The sequence below is a fragment of the Euprymna scolopes genome, chromosome 13 (genome assembly GCF_053919585.1).
Source record: "Euprymna scolopes isolate OS-2025 chromosome 13, ASM5391958v1, whole genome shotgun sequence".
In the NCBI taxonomy this organism is placed as follows: domain Eukaryota; kingdom Metazoa; phylum Mollusca; class Cephalopoda; order Sepiida; family Sepiolidae; genus Euprymna; species Euprymna scolopes.
Window position 1 is genome coordinate 37,588,832 of NC_136494.1, and position 26,069 is coordinate 37,614,900.

At 33.9% G+C, this 26,069-nt stretch overlaps 1 protein-coding gene across 1 annotated transcript in view; it reads left to right on the forward strand.

Moving 5' to 3' along the window:
- The window catches only part of LOC145291975 (beta1,4-N-acetylgalactosaminyltransferase A-like), a 683,020-nt gene extending 657,694 nt beyond the window's left edge, over positions 1-25,326 (forward strand). Inside the window, exon 4 of the mRNA XM_080137917.1 lies at positions 25,130-25,326. Coding sequence (XP_079994043.1) covers positions 25,130-25,268 — 139 coding nt within the window. The 3' untranslated portion in view covers positions 25,269-25,326. The remainder of the gene's footprint in view (positions 1-25,129) is intronic.
- Positions 25,327-26,069: the final 743 nt, after the last annotated feature.

Below are 26,069 nucleotides of genomic sequence, written 5' to 3' on the forward strand. Positions count from 1 at the left end.
TCCAGTTTCAGAAACTTACCGGTAGTTTCGTATCAAAAGCTTTGAAAACGTTGGTAATGCTGAGCTGCGCGTACTATGAAATTTTCGTACTGTTCCGCGCAATGTAAACAACTTGTCATCGTAATTGCTGAATCCACGGTATTTGAGGTGTATCAAATTATTAACATGGCAGTTTGTTTCGTCAATAAAATGGGTCGTAAATGTGGTTTGAGTAGTTCTTAAAAGAGTACTATTACAGAACAGCTAGCAAAAGGTAAAACTACCCTTGAAATATCGAAAATGATAGGCAGGTACCATCAAACTGTGAAAAACTTTGTCATTGACCCTACAAAGGTACGTAAGGGAGCTAATAAAGGTAAATCTAGAGATGTTTCACGCCGTTCTCGACTCCAAATTACACGTGAAGTTATTAAGAATCCTGGGCAGACAAGTCAAGAAGACTTTGACCAAGCTGGATTGAAGAATGTCTCAAAAAGTACTCGGTGTCACCTTCTGAAAGAAGTGCAAAGTCTGTTAAGCCTGTAAAAAAGTTTTCATTAAAGCAACATCTCCCACCAGGCCACGAAGTCTATTTTGAACCCTATCAAGGCAGGACAGGTCTTTTCTAGCAGCTCCTGTCCATATGTGGCAACAGTATTCCATCCTTGGACGTATCTGGCTCTTATATAGATAGAGAATTGCATCAGCAGTGAGATATCTACTGGATCGATAGAAGGATCCGACCATTTTCCATCGTCCTTGGCAACAGATTTGATGTACGTATTCCATTTAAGATCAGGAGTAAAGGTCAAGCCCAGAAGCCTGTCAAAACTTGATGCCTCCCCAAAACGAGAGCCATTCATTTTAATTGATGCCAGATGGGGATCAGAACGTTGATGATGTAAAGATAGAAGCTTGGTTTTAAATGCATTAAAAGTAACCAGCCACTCCTTTCGCCATTGTACAACGTGATCAAGATCAGAGGAGAGAGAATCGGAGAGAACTTGGTTGTTTACTGTCTTAGATGTGCTACCATAGATGGTAGTGTCGTCAGCAAAAATGTCTATGAATGATGTAAGGATGTGATTTGGAAGATCATTAATGTAGATCAGGAAAAGAGTTGGGCCCAGGATGGACCCCTGAGGGACTCCAGCATTTATACTGTGAGCTTCTGATTTTTGCCCATCAACTACTACTCTTATGAAACTATCAGAGATAAATGATTTAATAATTGAGAAGACATTTCCAGTTATACCATAGCTGGAGATCTTGTGAAGTAAACCTTTATGCCATACCCTATCAAAGGCCTTTGATATGTCAAGAGCAATTGCCCTAGAAAGGTTGTCCCTGTCGAGAGATTCGCTAATCCTATGAGATATAACTGTAAGCACATCTTCTGTAGATCTAGCAGAACGGAAACCATATTGTGTGTCACTAAGAAGGTTATTTTTGCTGAGATGGTTGATTACTTCTGTATTTAACACAGATTCTAGCAACTTACTCATGACGCACAGGAGACTTATTGGCCTGTACTGAGAGGGGGATGAACGATCACCTGAATTCTTAAATACAGGGCATACTGATGAGATTTTCCAGGATGATGGGAAGCAATTTTCCTTAAGACAACGTTTAAACAGTTTTGTAAGTATGGGTGCTAGTTCTGGTTGAAGTTTTTTGAGTACTATAATTGGAATACCGTCAGGGCCGGTTGCTTTACTGGAATCAAGTTTTTTGATTAGCTTGGCAACATCACATACAGATATTTGTATATCACATAGTGTGTTTTCTGATACAGGAGGAAATATTGGGGGTTGGCAGCCTTGGTCGCAAAGGGGAGAATTAGCTGCAAAGTACTTGGCAAAGAGTTTGGCTTTGTCTGATGCTGACGAGATTAACTCAGGTCCATTGATGATAGTTGGGATAGAGCACACGCTTCTGTTCAGGATTCTGTTTGCAATTTGCCAAAACTGGTGGGAACCAAGCCGCTGCTCAGCTACTTTGGACTTTACGGACTGAGCATACAACTCTCTTGCGTTCTTTATTACTTTCTTACAGTGGTTGCTGGCAGTCTAAAAGCAGCTTTAATTTCCATACATCTATTACGTTGGAAGCAGTGGAAAAAGTGATTTCTGTGCGCAATAGCAGCAGCACATTCTGGAGAAAACCATGGCTGGCTGTTAGGTTTTTGCTGGAACTTTTTCGAGGGTATGAAATTGTCTATACCTACAATTAACCATTCTGTCAGGTCTGATACTATAGACGCCACCTCCTTTTTAAACATGGAACGCAGAGGAAGATCCGATATAAATGTACGGAAACTATCCCAGTCAGCCATAGTGTATCGATATACTGTACGATGGAGAAATACGTCTGAGGACTTATTACATTTCATTTTTATCTTAATTGATACAACTGAGTGGTCGGAAGATCCAAGAGGAGACAGAACGGAAACTGAACATAGTTCAGGGCAAGTTGTGAGAAAAAGGTCTAGGAGACTTGCATACTGGCCGTCAGTGTCAAGCACACGGGTGGGTTCATGAGCAATGGAGAAATCATGATAGAACCTCCCCTCATCATCGGTCTTGTTTGAGTGGGTCAACCATTCCACATTGTGAACATTGAAGTCTCCACATACGTGAATGTTAGCTGAAGGATATGCTGATAGAACTTGGTCAATTTTCTCAGATATGCTTTGAAAGATAGTAACTCCGCTGTTGTGGGGGCGATAGAGAGTAAATATAAATGCCGTAGTGTGAGCTAGTGCTACTCGGAAGCACACATAGGGTAAGTTAGGATCTTCTCTGGAGATGTCCCTACCACATGAAAAGCCATCTTTTATATAGGCACATATTCCATGCCCATGGCGATTTTGGGGGTCAGATTTGGAAGTTAAATTAGAGTATCCTTTAATTACAAACTCATTTAGGGAAATAGTCTGTCCAATTCCAGTTTCGCTTAAAAATAAAAGGTCTGGTTTAGTCTCCTGTAATTGGGCTTCAACCTCTGGAAGGTTAGAACGTAGACCCCTGATGTTGGAGAAGGAGACATGGTAGTGGGGGTCTACGTTGGAAGTTTCAGATCCGGGTTTAATCGTGTATTTTTTATTGAAACTTGTCATGATGGAATTTTGGAGTTTGTGGACTAGGTCGTCAGATTTGCTTAGAGCAGGACAGAGAGGGGAAACAAAGAAAGAAAAGTAATGAAGAATTTGTTTGTTTTTTTTGTAGCACATGATAAGGTAAAGCCGTAACAATTACCCACTAGTATGGCATCGAAACTACTGCATGGTCCAGAATCCATTCACCAAATGGCAATACAGCAGCCCCAGTACTTTGCGCCTGCTGATAGGACAGCCTCCTTAGTGGTTAATCCAAGGTTCGTGTGTGTGTGTGTGTGTGTGTGTGTGTGTGTGTGTGAGAGAGAGAGAGAGAGAGAGAGAGAGAGAGAGAGTGATTTTCTTTTCTCTTCGCTGCAACCTCTATCTCACAGAAGAGATGTTGCGAGTTTGTCTCTGCTTTATCGTTATTTTCATGGAAAGTGTTCAACTGAGCTTCAATCTATGGTCCCCCCTCGCCAAACTTTCACAAGAAACACTAGACTAGCTGAAAACATTATCAATAATTTTCCCCACTCTTTATCTGTACCTAAACCTAAACATAGATTCCATGATCAAAGCTTCTTTCTTAGAACTGCACGCCTGTGGAATTGTCTTCCGTTTTCCTGCTTTCCGGCTGTCTATAATATGGTTGTCTTCAAGTCCAACGTGAACAAGTTTCTGATGAGCCGTTCCACTTAAGTTAACAAATTTACCGAACTTCCATTACTATCGATTACTATATTGTCCTTTTGACTACTCTACACTCTTTAACCCTTATCCTTGAGTGGCCTATCGGCCTTGATAAGTGGTGCCGCCTATGTAAAAAACAAAAAAAACAAAAAACATCACATATATAACCGATTGAAATGGGCAGAGGACAACATGAAAACGGATTTTTCCAAAGTTTTGTTTACGGATGAAGTGTGTGTCACTCTTGATGGCCCAGACGGCTGGAGCAAGGGATGGGTTCTAAATGGACGACATCGTCATCAGCATTTAAGGTGCCAGCAAGGTGGTTGTGGGATAATGATTTGGGCTAGATTATCGGAGGTACTTTAGTTGGCCATGGAGAGTCCCAAAATGTGTAAAAATGACGTCAAATGTTTATATAGCTTTTCTGAAGGAGCACTTTGAATCATGCGTTTGACGTTCAGAAGAATTTTTATGCCGAAAACAAAAGCAAAGAGTATTCGCAACAACTAGGGTTCTCTGGGCTACGAAAGATGGAGTGGCCTGCGAATTCACCAAATTTGAACCCAAACCTCTGCAAGTGGACGCCAATTTAAAAGCAAGGATGCGTTGTGGGATGCTCTCCAAGAGATATCGCGAGGAATAATTGTTGACGAAATCACACATTTTACTAATTCTGGAGAAAACCATGGCTGGCTGTTAGGTTTTATTATATAATTTTCATAGCATTAATATCATTGTCATTATAATTATAAGTAATTTATTAAAATTATAATTATTGTTATGATTATTATTTTTAAGCTATTGTCATTATTATTATTATCATTATTATTGTTATTATTATTATTATTATTATTATTATCATTAATTACTAATTACGAGTCATTCATAAAAAAGGATCGCATATACCTTACTAATTATGTTAACGTAGAAATTGCTATGTAATTATTGTGTTCTAAGGATTTTTTCTAGTTCATTTAATGTTTGAAAATTATTTCAATAAACAAGTTATGAGTATATTGTGTTTTTTTTCTCAACCTCGTTAATAACTTGACACACTGAAATCAACAGATATTCCTATCTTCTGCCATAGTTTCGCTAATACTGCTTTAAATACTTTTATTTTCTGGCTGGAGTAGCTGAATAGTATTGTAAGCACTTTCTCAAAGTTTCATGGATTTTTATTCACGCGTTCCTTAAATATTTAAAAAAATGTAAACTCGTTAATAATTTGATACGCAGTGTAGTATGACTACACGACGTTTCCTGGGATCCCGAATAAATAAATAGAAAAGTTAAAAATATCTCTTTCTCACAATCCTCAGTCAGGTTGCTTTTTTGAATACGACCCCCACCACAACTATCCCCTTTCTCATTCATGCGCAAACTTTGGCAAACTTGCGCATTATGTAAATTTTTGACGATATTTCAATTCTTTCGGTTTCGAGGAATAAAAATAATAAAATGAAAAAAAAAAAAGCCGAGGATCAAAACACCTTCTGGATTATGTTCCAAATATATAGCTACGGACACACATGGTTTAAACGTCATGTCTTGTCAACTTAATACACGAATACAGAAGCAATTCACTTTGCTTAGCAATTTATTCATTCCATTTATTTCTATACAATAAAACGAAAATCCCTCATGTCAATACGATCGAATAAATATTATAAACCAACGTTTCAAATTTATTTTAGATTTCTTTTGCAGCAAAAATCTATAAGTGAAAAAAATCCATAAGTGAAAAAATAAAAGACGTTGTTTTATTCACGGAATAAGTATTTATTTGTTTATAAATACTTATTCATTTTCCGTGGGTCAAAACAACATCTTTTATTGTTTTTTTACTTATAGATTTTTAAACATGATTTTCTTGCATAATAATAAAACGCGTTCTCAAAAAATTGCCAGCCGAATTTCATAAGCATATCAACATGAATAAAGAATTCTACTGACAAGTATTATTATTTCATAGACGTTGCTCGTTGGAATAATGAGAACAGTTTGAAATGAGCATGATTTCCAATAAAACAACAGTGTCTTCTTCTTCTTCTTCTTCTTCTTCTTCTTCTTCTTCTTCTTCTTGATGATGATGATGTACGTGCAAAATGCAAGATGCGCAAAATGTATAAATATTTTGACCACTCCCTTTACTTAAAAATTCACCAAAAATCAGGAACTTAGCTGTATTTTCAATAGTAAAAAAAAAGATGGATGAATTTATTTTTGCTTATTTTTATAAAAATAAAACATCGTTAATTGCAACAATTAAAAATATTACGAAAAAAGCACAAAAAAAATAATTTCTCGAACTACCGATATTATCATTGAACTAAACATTGTTTATTTAATAATTTCACACAAAAGAATTATAATTGCAAAAAATATTTGTACGGAACATAGAAAAATGTAAAAAAAATGTAAAAAATTAAAAAATGGTAAAAATTATACAAACGTTCACGATAGGAATGTATGGAGGCACGGCTAAGGAAGAAAAAAAAAACAGCAACCATATTTCCCTTTAACTACCAGACGTTATTTTCAGACAGCCTTTCGATTGTCTGAAATTTTGGGCTTCGTATAATTCATGTGACGAGGAATTTGTTTACTTTCGGTTTAACGAAGTGAGAATCTCGCGTTTTGAAGATAGTTGAGCTAATTTTTTTTTTTTTTTTTTACAAACAAGGTGTTTTTTTATTATTTAATTCAATACCTTAGGACTTTACTAATTATCTTTGAAATAGACACAGAAAACTAATATTTATCTTTCAAAGGATTTTTACAATGAATTTATTTAGCTTCAAAATTTAGTTTAATTAGTTAGGTCGCCGTGAAAACTTTTTCCTTTTTTTTTTTTTTCAAGGGTACAATTTTTTTTACTTTTGGAAATTAACTTTGGTCTTTAATCTTTCAAATTCAATGAAAAAATAGTCGGATAACTACAAACAAAAATAAGATAAACCTGCCTTCAAAACTACGTCCCCCCTATGTTTTCGGCACTTCTGCACGACAGTGACATGAGGCGAATGTGTGTATTTTAGTTTCAAGAACCGCCGACAAATGTCACTTGTCAGCTTGTCAGCTAAAGAACAGGGGTCGATAACTCTTCCTTTTCTAAAAGTGCGTGCAAACTAAAATTATATTTTGCTACATTTGTATACAACTTTACCGTAAAAAAAAACAACATAATTCTAAAAACAATCTATAAATGTTTCGTGTTTTTAGCATATTTATTATTTTATTTTCAGTTATGAATCACTTATTGAAAATAAATTTATATTAATACATTAAAATTATATTTTGATACATTTTTTATGCAATAAAATTATATTTTGATACATTTTTTATGCAATAAATCTTTCGATTTTCATATTTTTGTGTTATTTATTTTATTATATATTTTTGCCTTATCGTAAACACTTGTTTATAGTTGAGGTTCACATAATGGCCGCTAGACGTCAGTTCTCTTCCGAAGAACAAGGGTCGATAACTCGTCCCTATTGCTAATATGTCACTGATATGCAAAAGTTTAATTTTTGCCCGTACCTAACAACAATAAAGAGAACAACAACAACAACAACAAGGAGGAGGAGGAGGAGGAGGAGATTCGATGCGGTTTGCTCGGGATTATAGGATTGAAGTTAGTGTAAAACTAGCCGGAAGTCTTTGACCGGAAGTACTTTATTATCCATAGCAAAAATAGAAAAGAAACAACTGTGAAGATAAAGGAGAATAGTTAAAAAAATAATAAAAAGTAGAAAACAGAAAAGCAAAAGTAGAGACAAAATAAATATAATGCCAGGCAACGCCTGATTGGAAATACGGACGGGCGTAGTTAACTAAAAAAGGGGAAATAGAAAAACCGAACCGAACGTAAATATAATCCCGGGCTAACGTCTGGTTTTACTTATGAAAATAAATAAACTCCTGTTAGGTATTCTGATTACAAATATTCTTTTTTTTTTATCTGAGACATGTAAAATTTCAGGTGGATTTGAGTATGACTCTGAAAATTTGTGTGTGTGTGTGTGTGTGTGTGTGGTTAGTGGGAGATAATCCCAGAAGAGTGTTAAAATTATTAAGGAAAATAAAAAAATAAGAATGTAAGATTTATTTATAAATGTATTACAGAAGATCAGAATAACATTAGTACCGCCGGTTTCAAATCCAAACAAAACTGATAAAACTATAGTTGGTCTCCTTTACCAGACTCTCTTTAGTCTCTGTTTATGCCTATCTACCTGAAAAACATGTAGGCTCGTGCGTTGTGTGATCACTTTTCTAGAATGAATCCATATAATCTACTTGTTTTTTGAAAAAATTCTGTGTTCATCAATGTTTCTTTCTAGTTTCCGTTCTTAATCAAAGCGACACTTCGTCCGTCCAATCATTCATCGAGACGTGTATCCTATAGAGACAGATTCACGTGGAAATCATTTTCAGAAACTTTTTTTTTTTAGTGTTGAACACTGAACATACATTCACAGCAGGAAAAGAGCATCTCACTTGGTAATTTGATTAGAAAACTTGAGACTGACGTTGCCGATCCAAGTTGATTTATATGATAATTATGAACGTAGATGTTTATAATATAAAATGAAATACATACGAGTTGATATGCAAAGGATGAAGATTTCAGAGGTTACTAGTCTCTCTCTACTCTATCATCAGCGAGAACTAGTTTTACTACGAGAACAAATAAAATCTTTATTTCTTCGTCCAAATGCTTAGTAAAAATAGTGCATATAATTAGCAGGCAAGCAGATTTACTTTTTATGAGCAAAGAACGAAATGTCTAATCTTACTAATAACTGATTATAATAATAAAAAGAAAGAAAAAGATAATTATGCATGTAACTTTAAATTTGACGAACAAAGGAGAGGCTTAAAATCTCGCATCGAATATACTTTCATGTTCAACCACACTCTTTAATAATCAAATTGTAGCCAATCACCACCATCATCCAATCCTCATGAACCTTATCCTCGAACGGCTTTTGGGCCTTGATGAGTGGTGACACATGAATAAAAGAAACTTAATTGCTGCATATCAGTACAGTCAGAGAAGCGGTGAGGAAATTCTAAAGGCTAACAATCTAAGGGACAAAAACTAATAAAGTAGAAAGTTTTTCGGGATCGACGCACCTCTACAGTGAAGAGGCTGGATTTTGCTGCTTCTAAGATTAGTGAGGGTATTTACATCGAAGGGGCACCAATGCCACAAATTCATAGAGGTAAAACAAGCACAGAATGCAACATTGTGGCGATGGGTCTGGGGTTGCAGCTTGGTTGGCAGTGTAGAATTTATTAGATTGGAAACTCTGTTTTTTAATCTTGTCTAATAAGGAGAGACAAGTGGTTGATGCTCCAGATGTGGCAATCATACTTCATGCATAAACGAATGGTGACTTTGTAGAGATAAAGTATATTGGCAGGTGTGAGAAGTTTTCTAGTGTAGCAGAAAGAGCCCACCTTCTTTGCAGCAGCCTTGGCAATGTCTGATCCGTATTTGTTCCAATTCATGTTGCCTGTGAATGTTAGGCCGAAAAGTTTAAATGACTCTCAAGTCGGATGCTAGCAGCCATGGGAATTGGTAATTGAAAAAATTTCTTATAATTGTTAAAGGAAAGGGGTCTTGGCTTAGTAGCATTAAATGTTCCTATCAATTTACGTTCCCATTTCATTACATGCTAAGGGTTATTTTCTAAGAATTAAGACACTGTCTTGGATATATGTGTGTTTAATTTGCTCATATATCAAAAATAGTGTTTCATGCCATCGGCAGATATATTCACCGTGGACACAATTTCATCAGGGAGATCGTTTATGAATATCAGAAATAATAAAGGTTTCAACATGCATTAATGACATGTTTTTTATGTACAGGCATCTAGGACAATCTGGCTTTTTCTTTTAGCTAAAAAGGATCTTATCATAGTAAATATTCGCCCAGTAGCACCGTGCAAGAACTTAGACACCAGTGTTGGACAGTGGCATTGAGAAGTCAGCATCCCATCATGTAATATTTGGGTTGAGCACTTTGTAAATATATTTTCACCCGACACGTATTTAAAAGCGATTAAGCGAAGCCCACTATTAATTTGTTTGTAAACAACCTGATGGTTCGAGCACTGTGCGACGGGAGGGTGTGAATTTAATACACACTCTATGAGAAATATTTACGGCACTAATTTCGTAGCCGAATGGTGAGAGCCGCCAACTGTCAATGCGACGGTTGTAGGTTAAATCTACGGCTGGGGAAAGGTGTTTGTCTAGCTGCACTGATGAGTTGTGATACAACGAAACAGTACTGTATGTGGATGACAATATATACATATATATATATAGTATCCTGTTGGACAATAAATTCTTGCAAATGATAATTTACAGTCTTAGATTGTGTTTTTTTATATGTGTATTTGCAGCAGGACGAGGGACATTAATTTTGATAACAATCGTTGGATGATAACATTTTATGCATTTTGTTTGTTTTTTTATGGATGGCTAAGTGGTTAACAACACCTACTGACAACCTGGATGTATCAAGTTCGAATCCATTTGTGTCTACATAAAATTTTTTTGCAAGCCATCACCTGACCTTGTGTCTAACTGCCTAACATTTTGTGCGAAGTATATGGTGTGGAAATTTAACTGAGAACGCGTTATTTGCAAATGGCTGGCATAGCATTTCATCTGAAGACAACAATTATCGAATTTGAAAATAACCATCTGTTAAATATGAAACATGTGCAGATGTTTGAAAAAAGGGGGAAATAGGTTTCCATTTATTCTTTTTTTTTTTTTTTACTAGAAATGAAAAGTTTTGCAGACATTAAATATTTCGAAAGAATACAATTTACCGTTTCTTCAGCTGAACCACCATTTTTCTCTGATTTTTTTCAAATTATGCTCATCATTTATTCTTTTATGTTTTGAAGGGTGTAGCATCTGGATTGACTTCTTTGCTTCCAACACTTTGCATTTCTCATCTTCCTCCAAACACCTTACACTATTCTTGCTAGGCATTTGGATGAAGAAATAAAACTTTTATTCGTTCTGGTAGAAAACAAGTTCTCTCTGTGAATGTCTTACAAGATGGAACCAGAGATTGCAATTCATGAAAATGGCAATCGAGTCGAGAGAGAGTAGCTACATCTGAAATCATATTTTTCTAGTTGACATGCAAAATATGAATTTCATTTGAACTTATAATAAAACAATTGTAAATTATTTTTTAATTGCTAAATAAAAGTTATCTATTGATAAATAAAGTATTATCGTTGGAAGCTATCTCACTCCTGATGCAATCCTCAACCTATACAAGAGGCAAATACGGTCTATGGAGTACTGTTGCCATATCTAGGAAGGAGCTGCCAAGATTACCATTTCTTGCATTGATAAAGTACAAAACCAGCTTTGAAATCTAGTGGATGAGGAATTTTTCTCATCTCTACTTCCTGTTTCTTACAGAAAAGATGTTACAAGTCTGTCTCATCGTTATTTTCATGAAAGGTGTTCAACAGAGATTCTATTTGTGGTCCATAATTTATTCTTTTCTGTTTCGAAGGCGACGGGGTTGCATCTGGATTTATTTTTCTAATTCCAACACGTTGCATTTCTCATCTTTTTCCAAACACCTTGCACTATTTTTGCTAAGCATTTGGACGAAGAAATAAGGATTTTATTTGTTCTCGTAGTAAAACTAGTTCTCGCTGATGATAGAGTAGAGAGAGACTAGTAACCTCTGAAATCTTCATCCTTTGCATATCAACTCGTATGTATTTCATTTTAATTTGTAATAAAACAATTGTAAATTATTTTTTAATTGCTAAATAAAAGATATCTATTGATAAATAAAGTATTATCATTGGAAGCTATCTCACTCCTGATGCAATCCTCAACCTATATAAGAGGCAAATACGGTCTAAGATGGAGTACTGTTGCCACATCTGAGGAGGAGCTGTTAAACCAAACAACTTATATATAAAAAAAAAACTATAATATATTAAAAACTCTCCACATTTCTCATACTTTCCTTCTTTTAGTCTTCACTAACTGAAAAACGATTCCACAATTTTCAAGTAATTTTGGCAATGGATCCGATGTAGGTCAGTCTTAGAAATTTGTCAAAGCAGAGTGCTTCTTCAAAATGAGAACGGGTTATTTCAACTGAAGCCATGTAGGGATATGAGTGTTTTTTATGTATAAAAAACTCACGTTTCTCATGCCTTCCTTCTTCATAGTCTTCACTAACTGAAGCAGTTCGCAACAGGGATTTTTCGTTATTCTCAACTTGATTAAATGGATGAGCCAATTTATAATTTAAAACTAAGTCTCAAATGTTGAGTTAGTGAAGAAATGAAGAGCATTAATTTTTCCCTCCAAATTGATCAGTTACTTGAATTGATTCTTTTTTTTTTTTTTTTAAGTTTTAAGATAAAGCTGTAGTGTTGTTTTTCTTTAGGGCGATACTTTAATCGTTCCACCCTAGTTCGAATCTGTCGACTGGTGTTAATCGTGATACCCTGCACTGAAGATTCCCGAAAGGATGAGACACTAGTGTCTGTAGGTATTTAATTATTATAGTAAAAAAATAATTATATATATATATATATATATATATATATATATATATATATATATATATATATATATATATTGTTTAATTTTATTTCAAAATTCTCAGAAATCAAAACGGTTCTGGATATGACCTTAAACTATATCCGATGGTGAAGCCCCAGCTTGCGGGCTTTGGGGAGTGTGAAGCCACCCTTTAATTGCCATTGCTCTCAGGTCCACTCTGACCAGGACTGGTAGTACCTGTTAAGGTCCCAACTATGGGTTAAATAGAAACCGACTTAAAAAAAAAAATACAAATATACTCTATGAAAAAATTGTTCTTCAAAATCACTGTATTCGGCATTAAATAACCTGAAAAGGGTTGATATGCCATAAAATAAAAGCAAGCAACCAACCAATCAGAAATCAAAGGTTGTTTCATGTGGTTTATATTTCATCTCTATATGAGATACATAAATATTTAAATGTTCCATTAAATTCTCTGTTACCTTTCAAATGCTTTGTGTTTTTTTATTTAGGAATCACCACTTATCAAGGCCCGAAGGTCACTCGAGGATAAGAGTTAAGTGTTAGGTAGATGATGAGACAACAATTGGTAGAACTTTGGTAGAGTTTGATTATTTAAAAGGATGGTTCAATAGGAACTTATTCACATTAGATATGAAGATAATCATGCTATAATTATGTTATAATTAGCCGGTAAACAACCACACAGTATTGTGTTCCAGTTCTAGAAAAGAAACTCTGCTCATGGAATTTTTGTTTAGTTTTAGGCACAGATATGGAAAGTTGTAGCTGGTTGTTGTAGTTAGATGAGTGTTTGTTGCGAATGTTTTACAGGAGGGGTATCATGGATTGGAGCTCATGAAAGTAACGATAGAGCAGAAACAAATTTGCAATATTTCTTTTGTGAGAAAGTTTCTCACCCACTAGATTTCGAAGATGGTTTTATGCCCTGTTAAGGCAGGAAAGGCTATTATTTGGAGCTCAACCCAATGTGTAGCAACAGTACTCCATCTTAAGACGTATTTGACTCTTGTAGAGGTAAAGAATTGTGTTAAGAGTGAAATACTTTCTGGAGCGGTAGAATGATTTCACAATTTTTTGAAGTGATTTTGGCAATGGATCTGATGTAAATATTCTATTTCAGGTCAAGGTCAGTTCCAGAAGTTTGTTGAAGAGGGGTTCTTCCTCAAGATGAGAACTGTTCCTTTCAAAATCGGATATATGTATCTGAAGCTTTATGAGAGAAGAGGTGGAAGAGGGGCATATGGATATATAGCTCTACTTTCATTGTCTTCCACAAAAAGTTTTATCTATATATTAATACGATAGCGTGTGTATCATTTTGTGTGTCACACTTATACCTTTTTTCTTCTAAGTGACTGTCATTTAATTGTTATGACCTTCCATTTCTTGTAATTAATAATTTTACTAAGAATTCTTCATAAGTTTGGGTTTTGGTTTCAATTCAAACTGATGCACCAAAGTCATGTAGATATATATTTTTATTTTTGAAATGACAACTTTATAGTATGTAAGAATCGATAGAAAATTGACTCTATAATAATATATACGAAAACTGCATGAATTAAAATATCATATTTAAGCGTACTTTATGACCGGGCTACACCATGCGTCCCTGCTTGCTTAGATAAATACTTTTGCAGTTTTAACAAAAGAACTACAATAATATCAGGGCGTCTCCATTTACGCTGAACATCCACAGAGAGCCAACATCAATATATTACATGAAAGAGTCCACAATGGACTTTCCACAGGTCTTGCTAGTACACGTGATTTTAATTTAAGCAAAATAAGATATATTTGAAGTTTGGAGGAGATTATTATCTCATAACCCCCTAAGGGGTGCACTTCGAGATTCAAGAACACTTCTATTATCTTCCTCAGTAAATTTTACATATAAATACACTTTTAAATTTTATGTAGATTCTCCAAACTTTCTTTCTGTGGGAGCATACAAACATCACACACAGAGTAAATTGGGTATATAGAAGATGTTTATATATATATATATATATATATATATATATATATATATATATATATATATATATATATGCATGTTTATGTAGGAAGGTGTATATTTCATGTATGTATAAATGTAAGCTTGAACAGACGAGATGTGGACTGTATGTGTGTGTTTACTTGCTGCATATGTTGGCCCCAGTTTTCGGCAGAAGTTTGACTGCTGATTTGATATAGTTAAGACTAAGGTAATTGGAGTCTCAAATGTTTGGCACTAAGTGTCGTTACGGTCAATGCGAATGATCCTCAGTAATATGAAAATATAAAGACGAAATGAATAAAGTCTCTTTGCCAAAAGACGAAAGAGAATAATAAAATAGGAATTCAAAACACATTTCTAATTTAAAACTGACCAACACAAGTATAACACCCCCCTTTTTTTTTTACCTACATCTCTTTCCCATGTACATTGTTCCTTTGTCATTTTCTTTTCTTTAGTAAAATTAAAGAAAATACTTTATATATATATATATATATATATATATATATATATATATATATATATATATATATATATACAAATAATTAATATTCTTTAGTTTGGTTTCGAGAAAGACGCTTCGCCTGAAGACGTGATGCAGAAACAATGCAGATCATATGCCGCTAATAATATTTGTATAAATAAAAATACTATATATTAAAATGAATAACGTTAACCAATGCTTAATAATTTATTGCATCTTTTTTCTTTTTGATGATAGAACTTATTTGTTTAAAAAGTCATGGTTTAAAAAAACTTTTGTCATAAATTATTTTTGTTGCTATATTTCAATATCATAAATTTGTAAAGTATGTTAACTTTACATTTGTTTTTTTTTCAGTTTTATATATATATATATATATATATATATATATATATATATATATATATATATATATATATATATATATATAAGTGAGTACGCCCCTCACATTTCTTCAAATATTTAAGTATATCTCTTCATGGGACAACACTGAAAACGTGATTTTTTGACACAATGAAAAGTAGTCTGTCTGAGTTTGTTTGTTTTTTTTCTCAAAATAACTCAAAATATAGCCATTAAAAACTAAATCTCTGGCAACAAAAGTCAGTACATCCCTTACGAAAAGTTGTCAATATTAATATACAACATATCAACTCTCAATATTTTGTGTGCCCACCATCATTATCCAAAACTGCCTTTACTCTCGTGGTTTACCAGAGCTTCACATGTAGCCATTGAAATGCTCTTCCACTCTTCAATTATCGCAGTTTTAATTGATGGTCTTAACCATGACACACTAAGCTGGAAATGCGACACTTATGAACGATTGCTTCTGTCAAACGCTGGCTACATCAACCAATTTAAGTCACGCAACTCCTGTTCAGGTCAACTTTGTACCTATTAGTCCGAACCAAACTACTGTTTAATATACAGCAAAGTTTGCAAGTCTACTGAAGACATGTGATTGTTCATAGGAATACCCTTCAACCGCCAGAGGAAACCAACTCAGTAAAAATTGCTCAATTTGTATGTCATATCTGCTTCAAGATGTGCAAATCTGCAGTGAAACTGCAGAGTCATCTGAGATGGTATGGACGGCGAGATGGGGATAACTCAATGTGACGGCGATCATCTAGAAAGATGCAGCAATCATCATAGATATGATTGCTGCATCTCTAAAGCTGAAGAGTATTCCTATGAACAATCATATATCTTCTCAAACCAACAGGAGTTTTGTGTGACTTAAGTTGGTTGACAGAAACAATTGTTCTCAAGTGTCGCATTTCCAGCTTAATGTGTCATGGTTAAGACCATCAATTAAACCTTTGCGAAGCCTGCTTTTTTTCTCTAAAGCATCACAATTCTCACGTACAAGCTTTCGCAATCTTGGCAGAGTAAGCATATATATACATATATATATATATATGTGACACACACATGCATATACAAACACATGCATATATATGCACATACATACACACACACATATATACACACATATATATATATGCACATACATATATACACACATATACACACATACACATACATACACAAATATACACACACATATATACACACATATACACACACATATACAGAGTGACTCAAAAAAACGGGTCCCAACTCTAATTAGCCCCCGTTTCTTAGTGTTTTGTCTGAATGAAATGAAATTTTGGTCATAACTAGTTTATTATATTCAAGACATCACATCAAAACACGAGGGGCTTTGGCCTTTTTTTCTCCGTTCTACAGCATATGTTTTAGATGGCCTCCATTTAGCTTTTGTTTTTTTGGGGGTCATCCTATATGCACACATATACACACACATATATACACATACACACACACTTATATATGTAACTACAAATTATTTTCTCGGATGAAAAGCATCGAATGTTCGTGAAATCAAAGGTCTGTTATGATGCATAGTAAGGAAAGTTGGCATAAATTCAAAGCAAAACTAAGAATAATATTAGAAATGTTCATATATTTATGGTTCATCTGATAAAACTGAAAACCACAAAAGTTTATTGTACCACCAACGTGAAAGCTAATTAGTCGAGCGAAAGCACAACGCAATCGTCTATTAAATACTAACAGGGAAACCCGACGTTGTCCGGGAATGAATGAGTATCAACAAATGTTCAACCCTCCTATATTTTATTATCATCGAAATCGGTGAAATCGCACATTTTTTAATCAAATCGATTGATTGCCTGCTCTAGCTAGGGACACTCCTCCCCTCAGTGTACCGGGAGGAAGCTTCTCACGCCTTCCTGCAGTATCTTAGTCCACAATACATTGTAGTCTACATAGTACTCTAGAAAATCTAGTGTTGATTTTGTAAAATTATCTGCAAATAATGGTTTCACTTAGAGTTTAAAATTCCAAAGTCAAGTATCATGGTTCATTTGTGCTCTAAATAATTCATTTCCAATGCTCTCTTGTCTTATAAAAGAAGTTCCAGTTGATTTTATAGTCTGGGCCTTTCTGCTTGCGCTGTGATAATACGTCTCAAATGCAGTTGTGATGTTAGGTCAGTGTTTGGTCAAATTCGGACTTTTTTTCTTTAATTGGATTTTTTTCAATTATTGATTTTCGATACTTATTGAATGCATTCCGATACAAAACTTACATAAGAACACTTCCAGACACATCAAGTTCCTTCGTGTGAACTTTTAAAAAAATCGGCCCATCCGTTTCCGAGTTCATAAGGAACTCTCTCCTCCCTCTCTCTATCTCACACAGACGCACGCACGCACACACACACACACACACACACACACACACACACACACACACACACACACACACAAAGTTCTTTTTATATAATAGTAGAAGATAGATAGATAGATAGATAGATAGATAGATAGATATACCACGTTTTTTGACAATGAGATAGATAGAATTAACAAGCTGATATAATGATTACCTCAGGATGAAATTCAAACTCATGTAAAAGTTTTGTGTAAGTTTGTTGAATTTTGACGAAATGGATCATGGAGTCAACTACCCATTTCAAACCATGTGTAGCAAGTGCTTGATATTTTATTTCCAAAATTTGACATAAAAATAACAGCATTTTTCATTAAACACAGACTCTATGAAGCAGGTATATTTTTGTGTCTCTTATTTACAAAATCTAGTGAGTAGAATAGCACCATATGTGGTACAGATATCCAAATACAGCGCAATAATATCGTGGGGTCTACGTTCACGCCAGACGACCATAAAATGGAAAAACTTAAAAAACTTCGAAAGTGTTTCAGGGAAAGATATATTCCGAAACTACAGTAACCAGAATACTGAGAAAAGTAGGATTCGGGTAATAGTGAAGGATTTCTTCCTGAATTCTTTTAAAATGTTATGAGATGGCGAAATTTGCTTTCTTTCTTCTCCTAAACATTTTAAGTAGTTTGTCCAGCAGCTTTTTGCAAGCTTATTTTTACATGACAATGCAGTGAAAAAATTATCCCTTTTTTAAAACATAGCTGGAGGGTGATAGCATGCGTACAAAGGCGAAATTGCCATAGTGTATTATTATATAGATTATCATTATTACTTTCTCTACCTACGCCATGGGTAGTCTTATTACAGCAGAAGCAAGTTGCTTCTGTATGTTATTGATATCTCTGTTACCTTTATATCAGTTGGAAGCATTCTAAACCCATTAGTCCTGTTACGTACAACCTTTGTATTCGTTGCCAAAACTGATTTTGGCCTTTTAAAAATCTCATTTCTTCTTTTCCTTTCTTTTGACTCTCTACTTCAAATATGGCCGACTGCTTCCTCTTTTCTCTTTTATTTATTTTTGGGAGGGGGGGGAGGCTGCTGCTGGGCTTTCTTTTATTATTGTAGCATTTTACCATTCAGACCTTACAAGATTGCCGCCAAGAGACTTTATGGCTCCGTCATGGCCATTTACTGAATTCTAATACACACAAATTAGGTCATTAAAAGATAAGGAAATTAAATAAGTGTACGGAAAAAAAAAGAGCAAAAGTTGAAAAAATTAAAATCAATCAATATCTTTTGAGGGTAATCGATTTTTTTTGTTGCTGTTTTAAGACTCGAGGAAGCAAATAATTTCTACATTCACAAATAATTTCTACATTCACAAATAATTTCTACATTCACAAATAATTTCTACATTCACAAATAATTTCTACATTCACGAATAATTTCTACATTCACAACAATGATTAATACTTCTACAGAACAATACTCATATCAACATGTTTCTAAAAACCATCTATTCCCTAAAAGCCTAAAGGGCTACTGTGGTAGGTGTCAGATTTATAGCAATCTGAGTAGGGTGTTAGGTAGCAAAATGGTATATATATTATTTAATTGGAATTCATTATTGAGATGAGTATTATTTATTAATTTGTTTTATTACGGACTATTATCCTCATCTTTTTTCTTTTTAATTGTTTTTCATGACGTTTCAGCCAACTATTCCTGAATAGTTGCTGAGTATGCAGTTAAGAGATTCGGAGTTCCTATCCCGTCACAGTTGCCACCTAACGAAGGCCAGAGGAATAGTTGGCCAAAATGTCGTGAAATAACAACTAAAAAAAAAAAAAAGATGAGGATAATAGTCTGCAATAAATAAATTAGCAAGATGTTTGTTTTCATTACATTTAAATTTTTGCATGTTGGTAGTAATACGAAAACAGGGCGCAGGAAAAGAATTTCAAAGATAAGTGGTCCAAGGAAGAAAATTATAATAGAAATAGAATTATTAGTATGGGATTAATGGGATTTCCAAGGAAGGAAATTATAATATAATAGAATTATTAGTATATGCGATATTAACGAAGAATAAAATAAATTAATACATCTCTCTAGCAATCAGACGGAATGAGAACAAACAACCCTCGGGAATTAAATAAAGTGTTCAGTTTAAAATTTTATATAGGTTGCCATGTTTGGTACAGATTCACAAATTTATAAAGATGCACCTGAAGATGTTTTTGTCCTTTAATATCTCACATTCAATGAACGCTATTTCTGACAAAGGGGAAAAATTGTTGTTTGTTGCGTCAGAATCTATGCATACAACACTTATCATTGGATAGTTTTTGACCTTGAAGTGGTATTTTTTTAGTGCCTTAAATCAGATGGCTTGACTGGAACGATTTCCATAAAAATAAATAAATAAAAATGTTCAAAATTCCTTACAGGTTACAAATTCAATGTAAAGACTACCACGTTCTAAAAGACGCACCGAAAGAAGGTAGGAAATTAAATCGTCTGAAAAGTTGTAAATATAACGGTCAAGATGAGAAGAGTAGTCCAAATATAAAAAATATCAATCCTCATCTCAAAAATTCTGAAATATAATTCCTTGCTACTTGTTCAAAAGTTGAACAACTCTTGAGTTTTGAGCCAGGTAATCTGTGATTTGATATCATCGCGAGGACCAACAATATCTGGCAAACGGCCATAATCGATGGAAGTGCATTTAATATGCTATCAAATACATGTTATTCTTTTTTCATAAAAACCTTTTGAAACATCAGAAACCTGAGTTGCTTCATAGACTGATATATTGATTGGTTTCTTGCTACAAAAAGAAATGGAACTTAAAAAAAAAAATCAGCTAAGAGAAATAAAAATCTTGCATAAACAGAAAGAAGGGAGGTATTAAGCATAAGGTTGGTTTTTAATATAGGGAAAATCCAGCTCCTCAAAAATGGGCACTTTGGATTGAAACAAAAATAAAAAATTGTGGTACTTATGCGGTACTGTTACCGTGTTGAAATAACGTTATTATTTAGAAAGCTATTCTTAACTGTTTAACTCGAAGGGAGAGTCTTTTGTAACTATTCTGCACTTTTACCTAATTATAATATAATAGAATTATTAGTATATGCGATATTAACGAAGAATAAAATAAATTAATACATCTCTCTAGTAATTGCAGACGGAATGAGAACAAACAACCCTCGGGAATTAAATAAAAAAAAGATATCCTAAAACTTGAATTTATCTTGCAAATATTATTTTAAAAATATAGCATGGTAACATAAGTGCATAAGCACCAAAATTGTTTGTCTAGAAATAGACTAGACTGAGGACAAAATAGATAAAGCATAGTATCAGAACAGATGCTACACTTTGAAAATTTTCCAGTCATTAATCCACAATAACAATCAAGGAAGATTACTCTAAGAACTTAATACAAAGAACATGTTTTTATCTTAATATAAAAGGAGATAACTTAACATCTGTTATTCCCAAATAGTCACCCATTTAGTACTGACCATGTTCAACGTTGCTTCCTTCTGTGATTAAAATATTAAAATTAACTGAATAAAATTCTGTTCAAAATGACATTGTTTCTTTCATTTCACTAATTCATTAGCTTAGTTATCTCCCACTGCAAGAACTTAAACACCGGGGTCAGAAAGTGGGATTGAGAAGCCAGCACCCCTGAGAGTGGGGGGGGGGGGCTGCAAAAAGTTAACGGGAAGTCCTTTCGGCGTTCCCCGGTAAGGGCACCTCAGGCGATTAACAATAAACTAACCCTTTCTCAAGGAGAGAAGGCAAAGTCTGGGAGAGTGGACCTCCTAGAACTGCACAGAACTTTACTCCCACGGCAAAACCAACAGGGACCAGATCATTGCAGGAATGCTTCAATCTTTGTTGATCTTGGGGGCCCGAGGAAAGCTTAGATGATAAAGAATTGGACGTCATTGGTTAGGCTTCATTGCTCTTCAATTCTGCACATTATTGATAGAATGTTGTATTTTAATTAAGAGACGGAAAGCAATAACTCTTTTATTCCTTCATTCATTTATAATATGAGATACATCATCACTAAACAAAATGGCTGAATATAATTTATCAGCCAATCAGACTTGTTTTCGGTTTCAATTCTCTTCTAAAGAAGAAACTTCTAAATAGACCCTTTTGATGCAACTATTTAGAAATCTATTATTTGCAAAATTGACTACTATTAAGTTGTGTTAGTATTGGTATTTGTTAAAGTTGCGACCAGGAATCAAAGCCGATTTGCCTGTCAATTGTTAATGTTGGTTTGTAATCTTCTCTTTTATTGTGAATGCAGTTTACTGTCTTTGGCCATGTTTATTTGTTCACGAGATAATGAAAAGAACCCGGATGATGATCTAATTGCTAAAGATAAGGCCAGCGTAACAAGATTGATTTTTTGTGGAATAATACAATCAATCAAGACAATTTGGTGAAAGAATTGTTGACTATATTTTCGATTACTATGAATATAAAAATGAAAAAAGATAAACGATCGTTTAGTTTATCTATTGTTGTGCGAAAAACAAGTAAATCAAGGTGTGTTTTCTAAAGAATTTTGCCCTATATATTCTAATCACACAAAATAGATGCTAAAATAACCCTCAATTTCGGGATTGAGTTATGTTTAAAAAGAAGAAGAAAAATCGATTTTAATTGTTCTAATTAGTTATAATTTAGTCCTTTCATCAAGTTACATATCACTTATCATCTATCACTTTCACCCTTTCTCACTGTATGTGATTTGACACTCACTTTTGTTCTCTCTCTCTCTCGCGCGCGCGCGCGCGCGCGAGCGAGCGAGCGCGCTTTCTTTATTTACTAAAACGAAGAAAATAAATAAAAGATAGAATAAAAAGATGGGAATGGTCCATTGTGAAAAATAGGAGATATTACTACTAATATTTAAGCTCATAGCTAGAGAGATAAAAGAAAAATAGACAAAATAGAAAAAGAGAGATGAGAAGAAATAGTAAGAAAGAAAAATAATTTTAGATCCATCACTTTCTCCCTTTCAAACTTAATTTTATTTGACCAATAGTTCCTATTCTATAGATTGTCTATCACTCTCGCTTTCGTTATTCTCTCACTCTGTTTATCAGAAGTTATACAGAAAAAATAAAACTACTGGAATCGTCTATTATAAAAAAAAAGGGAATATCACTAATAGCTATTATACTATTTAAGACATAGTAAGAGAGTGATAACTAATTTTGGATTTTGTAATTTTATTTTTATTATTTTTAACTGGCTTTGCAAACTCACTTTTTCCTAATCCAAATATTTAATCCCAGGTGAATGGGAGAATCCCTAATCACATGTTTCTAATAATTTTTATATATATGCATTTTAGTTACGAGTATACAGACACCGAATATCCATTATAGTAATGTATGCATCATGTATGTCTTGTTTGTAACATTAAATTGATTCAAATCTAAGAGAAAAATCAAAATTTATATACGAGAGAGGGCAAAGCCTGGGAGGATGGATCTCTTAGAACTGCACAGGACCAGCAGCATATTGCAATCAACAAGGAAATCTCATTTCAGAAATGGTCGACTGTTGGTTTCGGTGCCAAGGGCAAACATGCCATGACTGAGATTAAATTGAAAGTTTAGTTCGAAGTTGCCAACTATGACAACCGAAGAAGGCCAAAGATTACAACTGCCGAAATGAACCAAAATGAACGCAAGTGTTCAAAGAGTTTTCTTTTTCATATTATTTGGACTACTGTTCAGTTGTAAGATTCACTCTTCTGGAGGTTGGAGGTTGAAGGTTTAATTCTCAGGGCGGGCAACATTAAAAAATGCAATTGCTAATTACTTAGGACTTCTACCCAGTCATGGCTGAGGAACAAGACCATGCTACTCCCGTGGATTATAAATAAAATAATATGCAGATTTTTTAACAAAACGTTTTGTTTTATAAAACTTAGAGACTACCAAGTTCTAAATATATAAAAATAATTCAATTAAAAAAATAAACCAATTTAAATTTAATTTTTGTAAAAAAAATCTGCAACAGCAGGTGTTTTGTTGATAATTCAACTACAAAAAAATAAAATCATTTACTAGGGAGACTGGATTGGTGTGCTCATATCGTGGGGACGTTCCTTAAATGGCTATTACGTCCTGGACACATACAGGTGTTAGAAAAGATAAACCGAAAAGCAAATTCCCTGTAGATCAAAATATTTATATGACATCTGTTACATCTGCTTGACAGTTCTTTTCCTGAAGTCATTAATTCTCTTCTAAGTATTAATTATCTGGGTTGGGATATTTAGTTTGTATGAAATAAGTTTACAACACATGTTTTTATAAAAATGTTTTCTTTTATTTTTGCATTTATTTCGCAAATATAAGGTGATTATTTCACTGGGTTTACTGTCTTCTATCTTTAAGCAATCTTCACCCTTTGACAGCATGCTCTGGAATCGCCAGTGTTTTGATAATACTTTTTAAATCATACTCGTTTTCATTAGAGCACAAGGAAGGTCAGGCATAAGGCTTTTAAATGTGGGAAGCTCTAGGTCTCCTCCAAAAGAAACTATTTATTATTGTGCCACACTGATATTGGAATTTTGTTAATTTTGTGTCAGTTTGGTCATTTCTGATTTAGGGTGCCTCAAGTATAATTGATCTAATAAATTCTATTCTACACGAAAAGATTTTTAGTTCCCCAACAAAAGGAGGGTGGACCTGTAAATTCACCTTTATCCGTTCCTCTGTTCGTCCGCACTTTTCTCAATAACTATGCCTTGGAAGTTATTGAAATTTTGCGCAAACATTAAACATATCAGTAAAAACTCCGGTTGCCCCCCCCCCCAAGTGTACCTTTTGGGTTAAAATGGTTAAGATTGACACTTTCGTGTTTATTAAAAAAAAAATGATGCTTTGGATTTTTATAAAACTTTCTGAAAAATTGTAACTAACTGATTTCTATATAATTTTGTTTGTCTATACTTGGCGATAACTCTTTACTGTGCCCCAGGGACTCTTTTAGGACTAATAAAAACACTCCATTTTTGGGACTAGTTTACCATATTTGTCCAAAATTTTCTGTGTATGTCTATTTAGCAATTTTGCATGGTGCTGAACTCAAATTTAAATATGTTAAGGCCTTGGAGACGTTTGGGGCTAAATGGAGAGGGTGGGGCAAATGATGGACTTGGTCATCTCTTTTTTTTTTTTGCATGGTGCAGAACTCAAATTTACATATGTTAAGGCCTAAAACTGCACCGTTTGTTCGTTTTCACCAGGATTTGACGTCCCCTGGAAACTTTTGGAGCTAAATGGGAGAGGGCAAATGCTGAACTTTGTCATTTTTTATGCCTCGTTCATTGTGCACTCACGAGGGACCATGCATGCTTCACTTGTTCCTGTCATTATTTGTATCAACAATTTTTTTTGTTCTTTTAATTTCAGCATTGATAAAAATATTTAGCATTATACTAAATCTATTTTTCTTTCATATTTTACAGGTCAAGACTTTTACAAACTGGACGCAAGCGGCTAAAATATGATGGTTTAAACAGCGTACAATACAGACTTGTTTTCACACATTATGACCCATTATTCACACATTTTATGGTGGATATAGGGCCTGCCCCTCCGCGGTGATATTGGTATACAATATATTAGACTGAAGAATAAATTTTAATTGAAAATGAAAAAAAAACCGCTATTTAGAAAAGATAAAAATAATCTTCACAACTGAAGATGTATATATATATATATGTGTGTATAAATTTAAAATAAGATATTTTCTTTAAAGATAACATTTTTAACTTTTGAATAAAAATGCCAGAAAAATGTTTTTTTATCTAAATAATAACAATAATGATATTATATGCATATATGTGTCAGCTATATATGTATAAATATTTAAAAAAAAATAATGATATATAAATTGATATATCTGGATGGCAAAATAATGGTAAAAACGATGCAAAATGGAAAACTACTTTAAGAGCTTTTTTTCGTAGTTTCAAGCGGTAAAATGAGAAGACATTTTTTATGATAGAAATGAATTGGAGTTTTTTTTTGTACACAGGAGTAATCAAAATTAGCGGCTATATCTGATACGCCTTAAATCTATGAAAATGAGAAACGTATAACTTCAAGAACTTATTTTATTAACCTGCTTTCCAGGACGTTAGACACAAGGTCAAGTGTGGTTTTGATGAAAGTGTTTCTGTTGATTCAACTAGATTCGAACTTGGCACACACAAGAACTTATGATATAAGACTTTTCAGGGACACCGGATAAATCACCGGGTACATCAGACATAGCCGCTAACTTGTCTTACACCTTCTGTATAAAAACACAACATGGGATTTAAAGACGACAATGAGATGAAGAACCTTACAAGCAAATTACTGATGGGATGAATGAAGCTCGAATTATGAGTGAGAACGAGT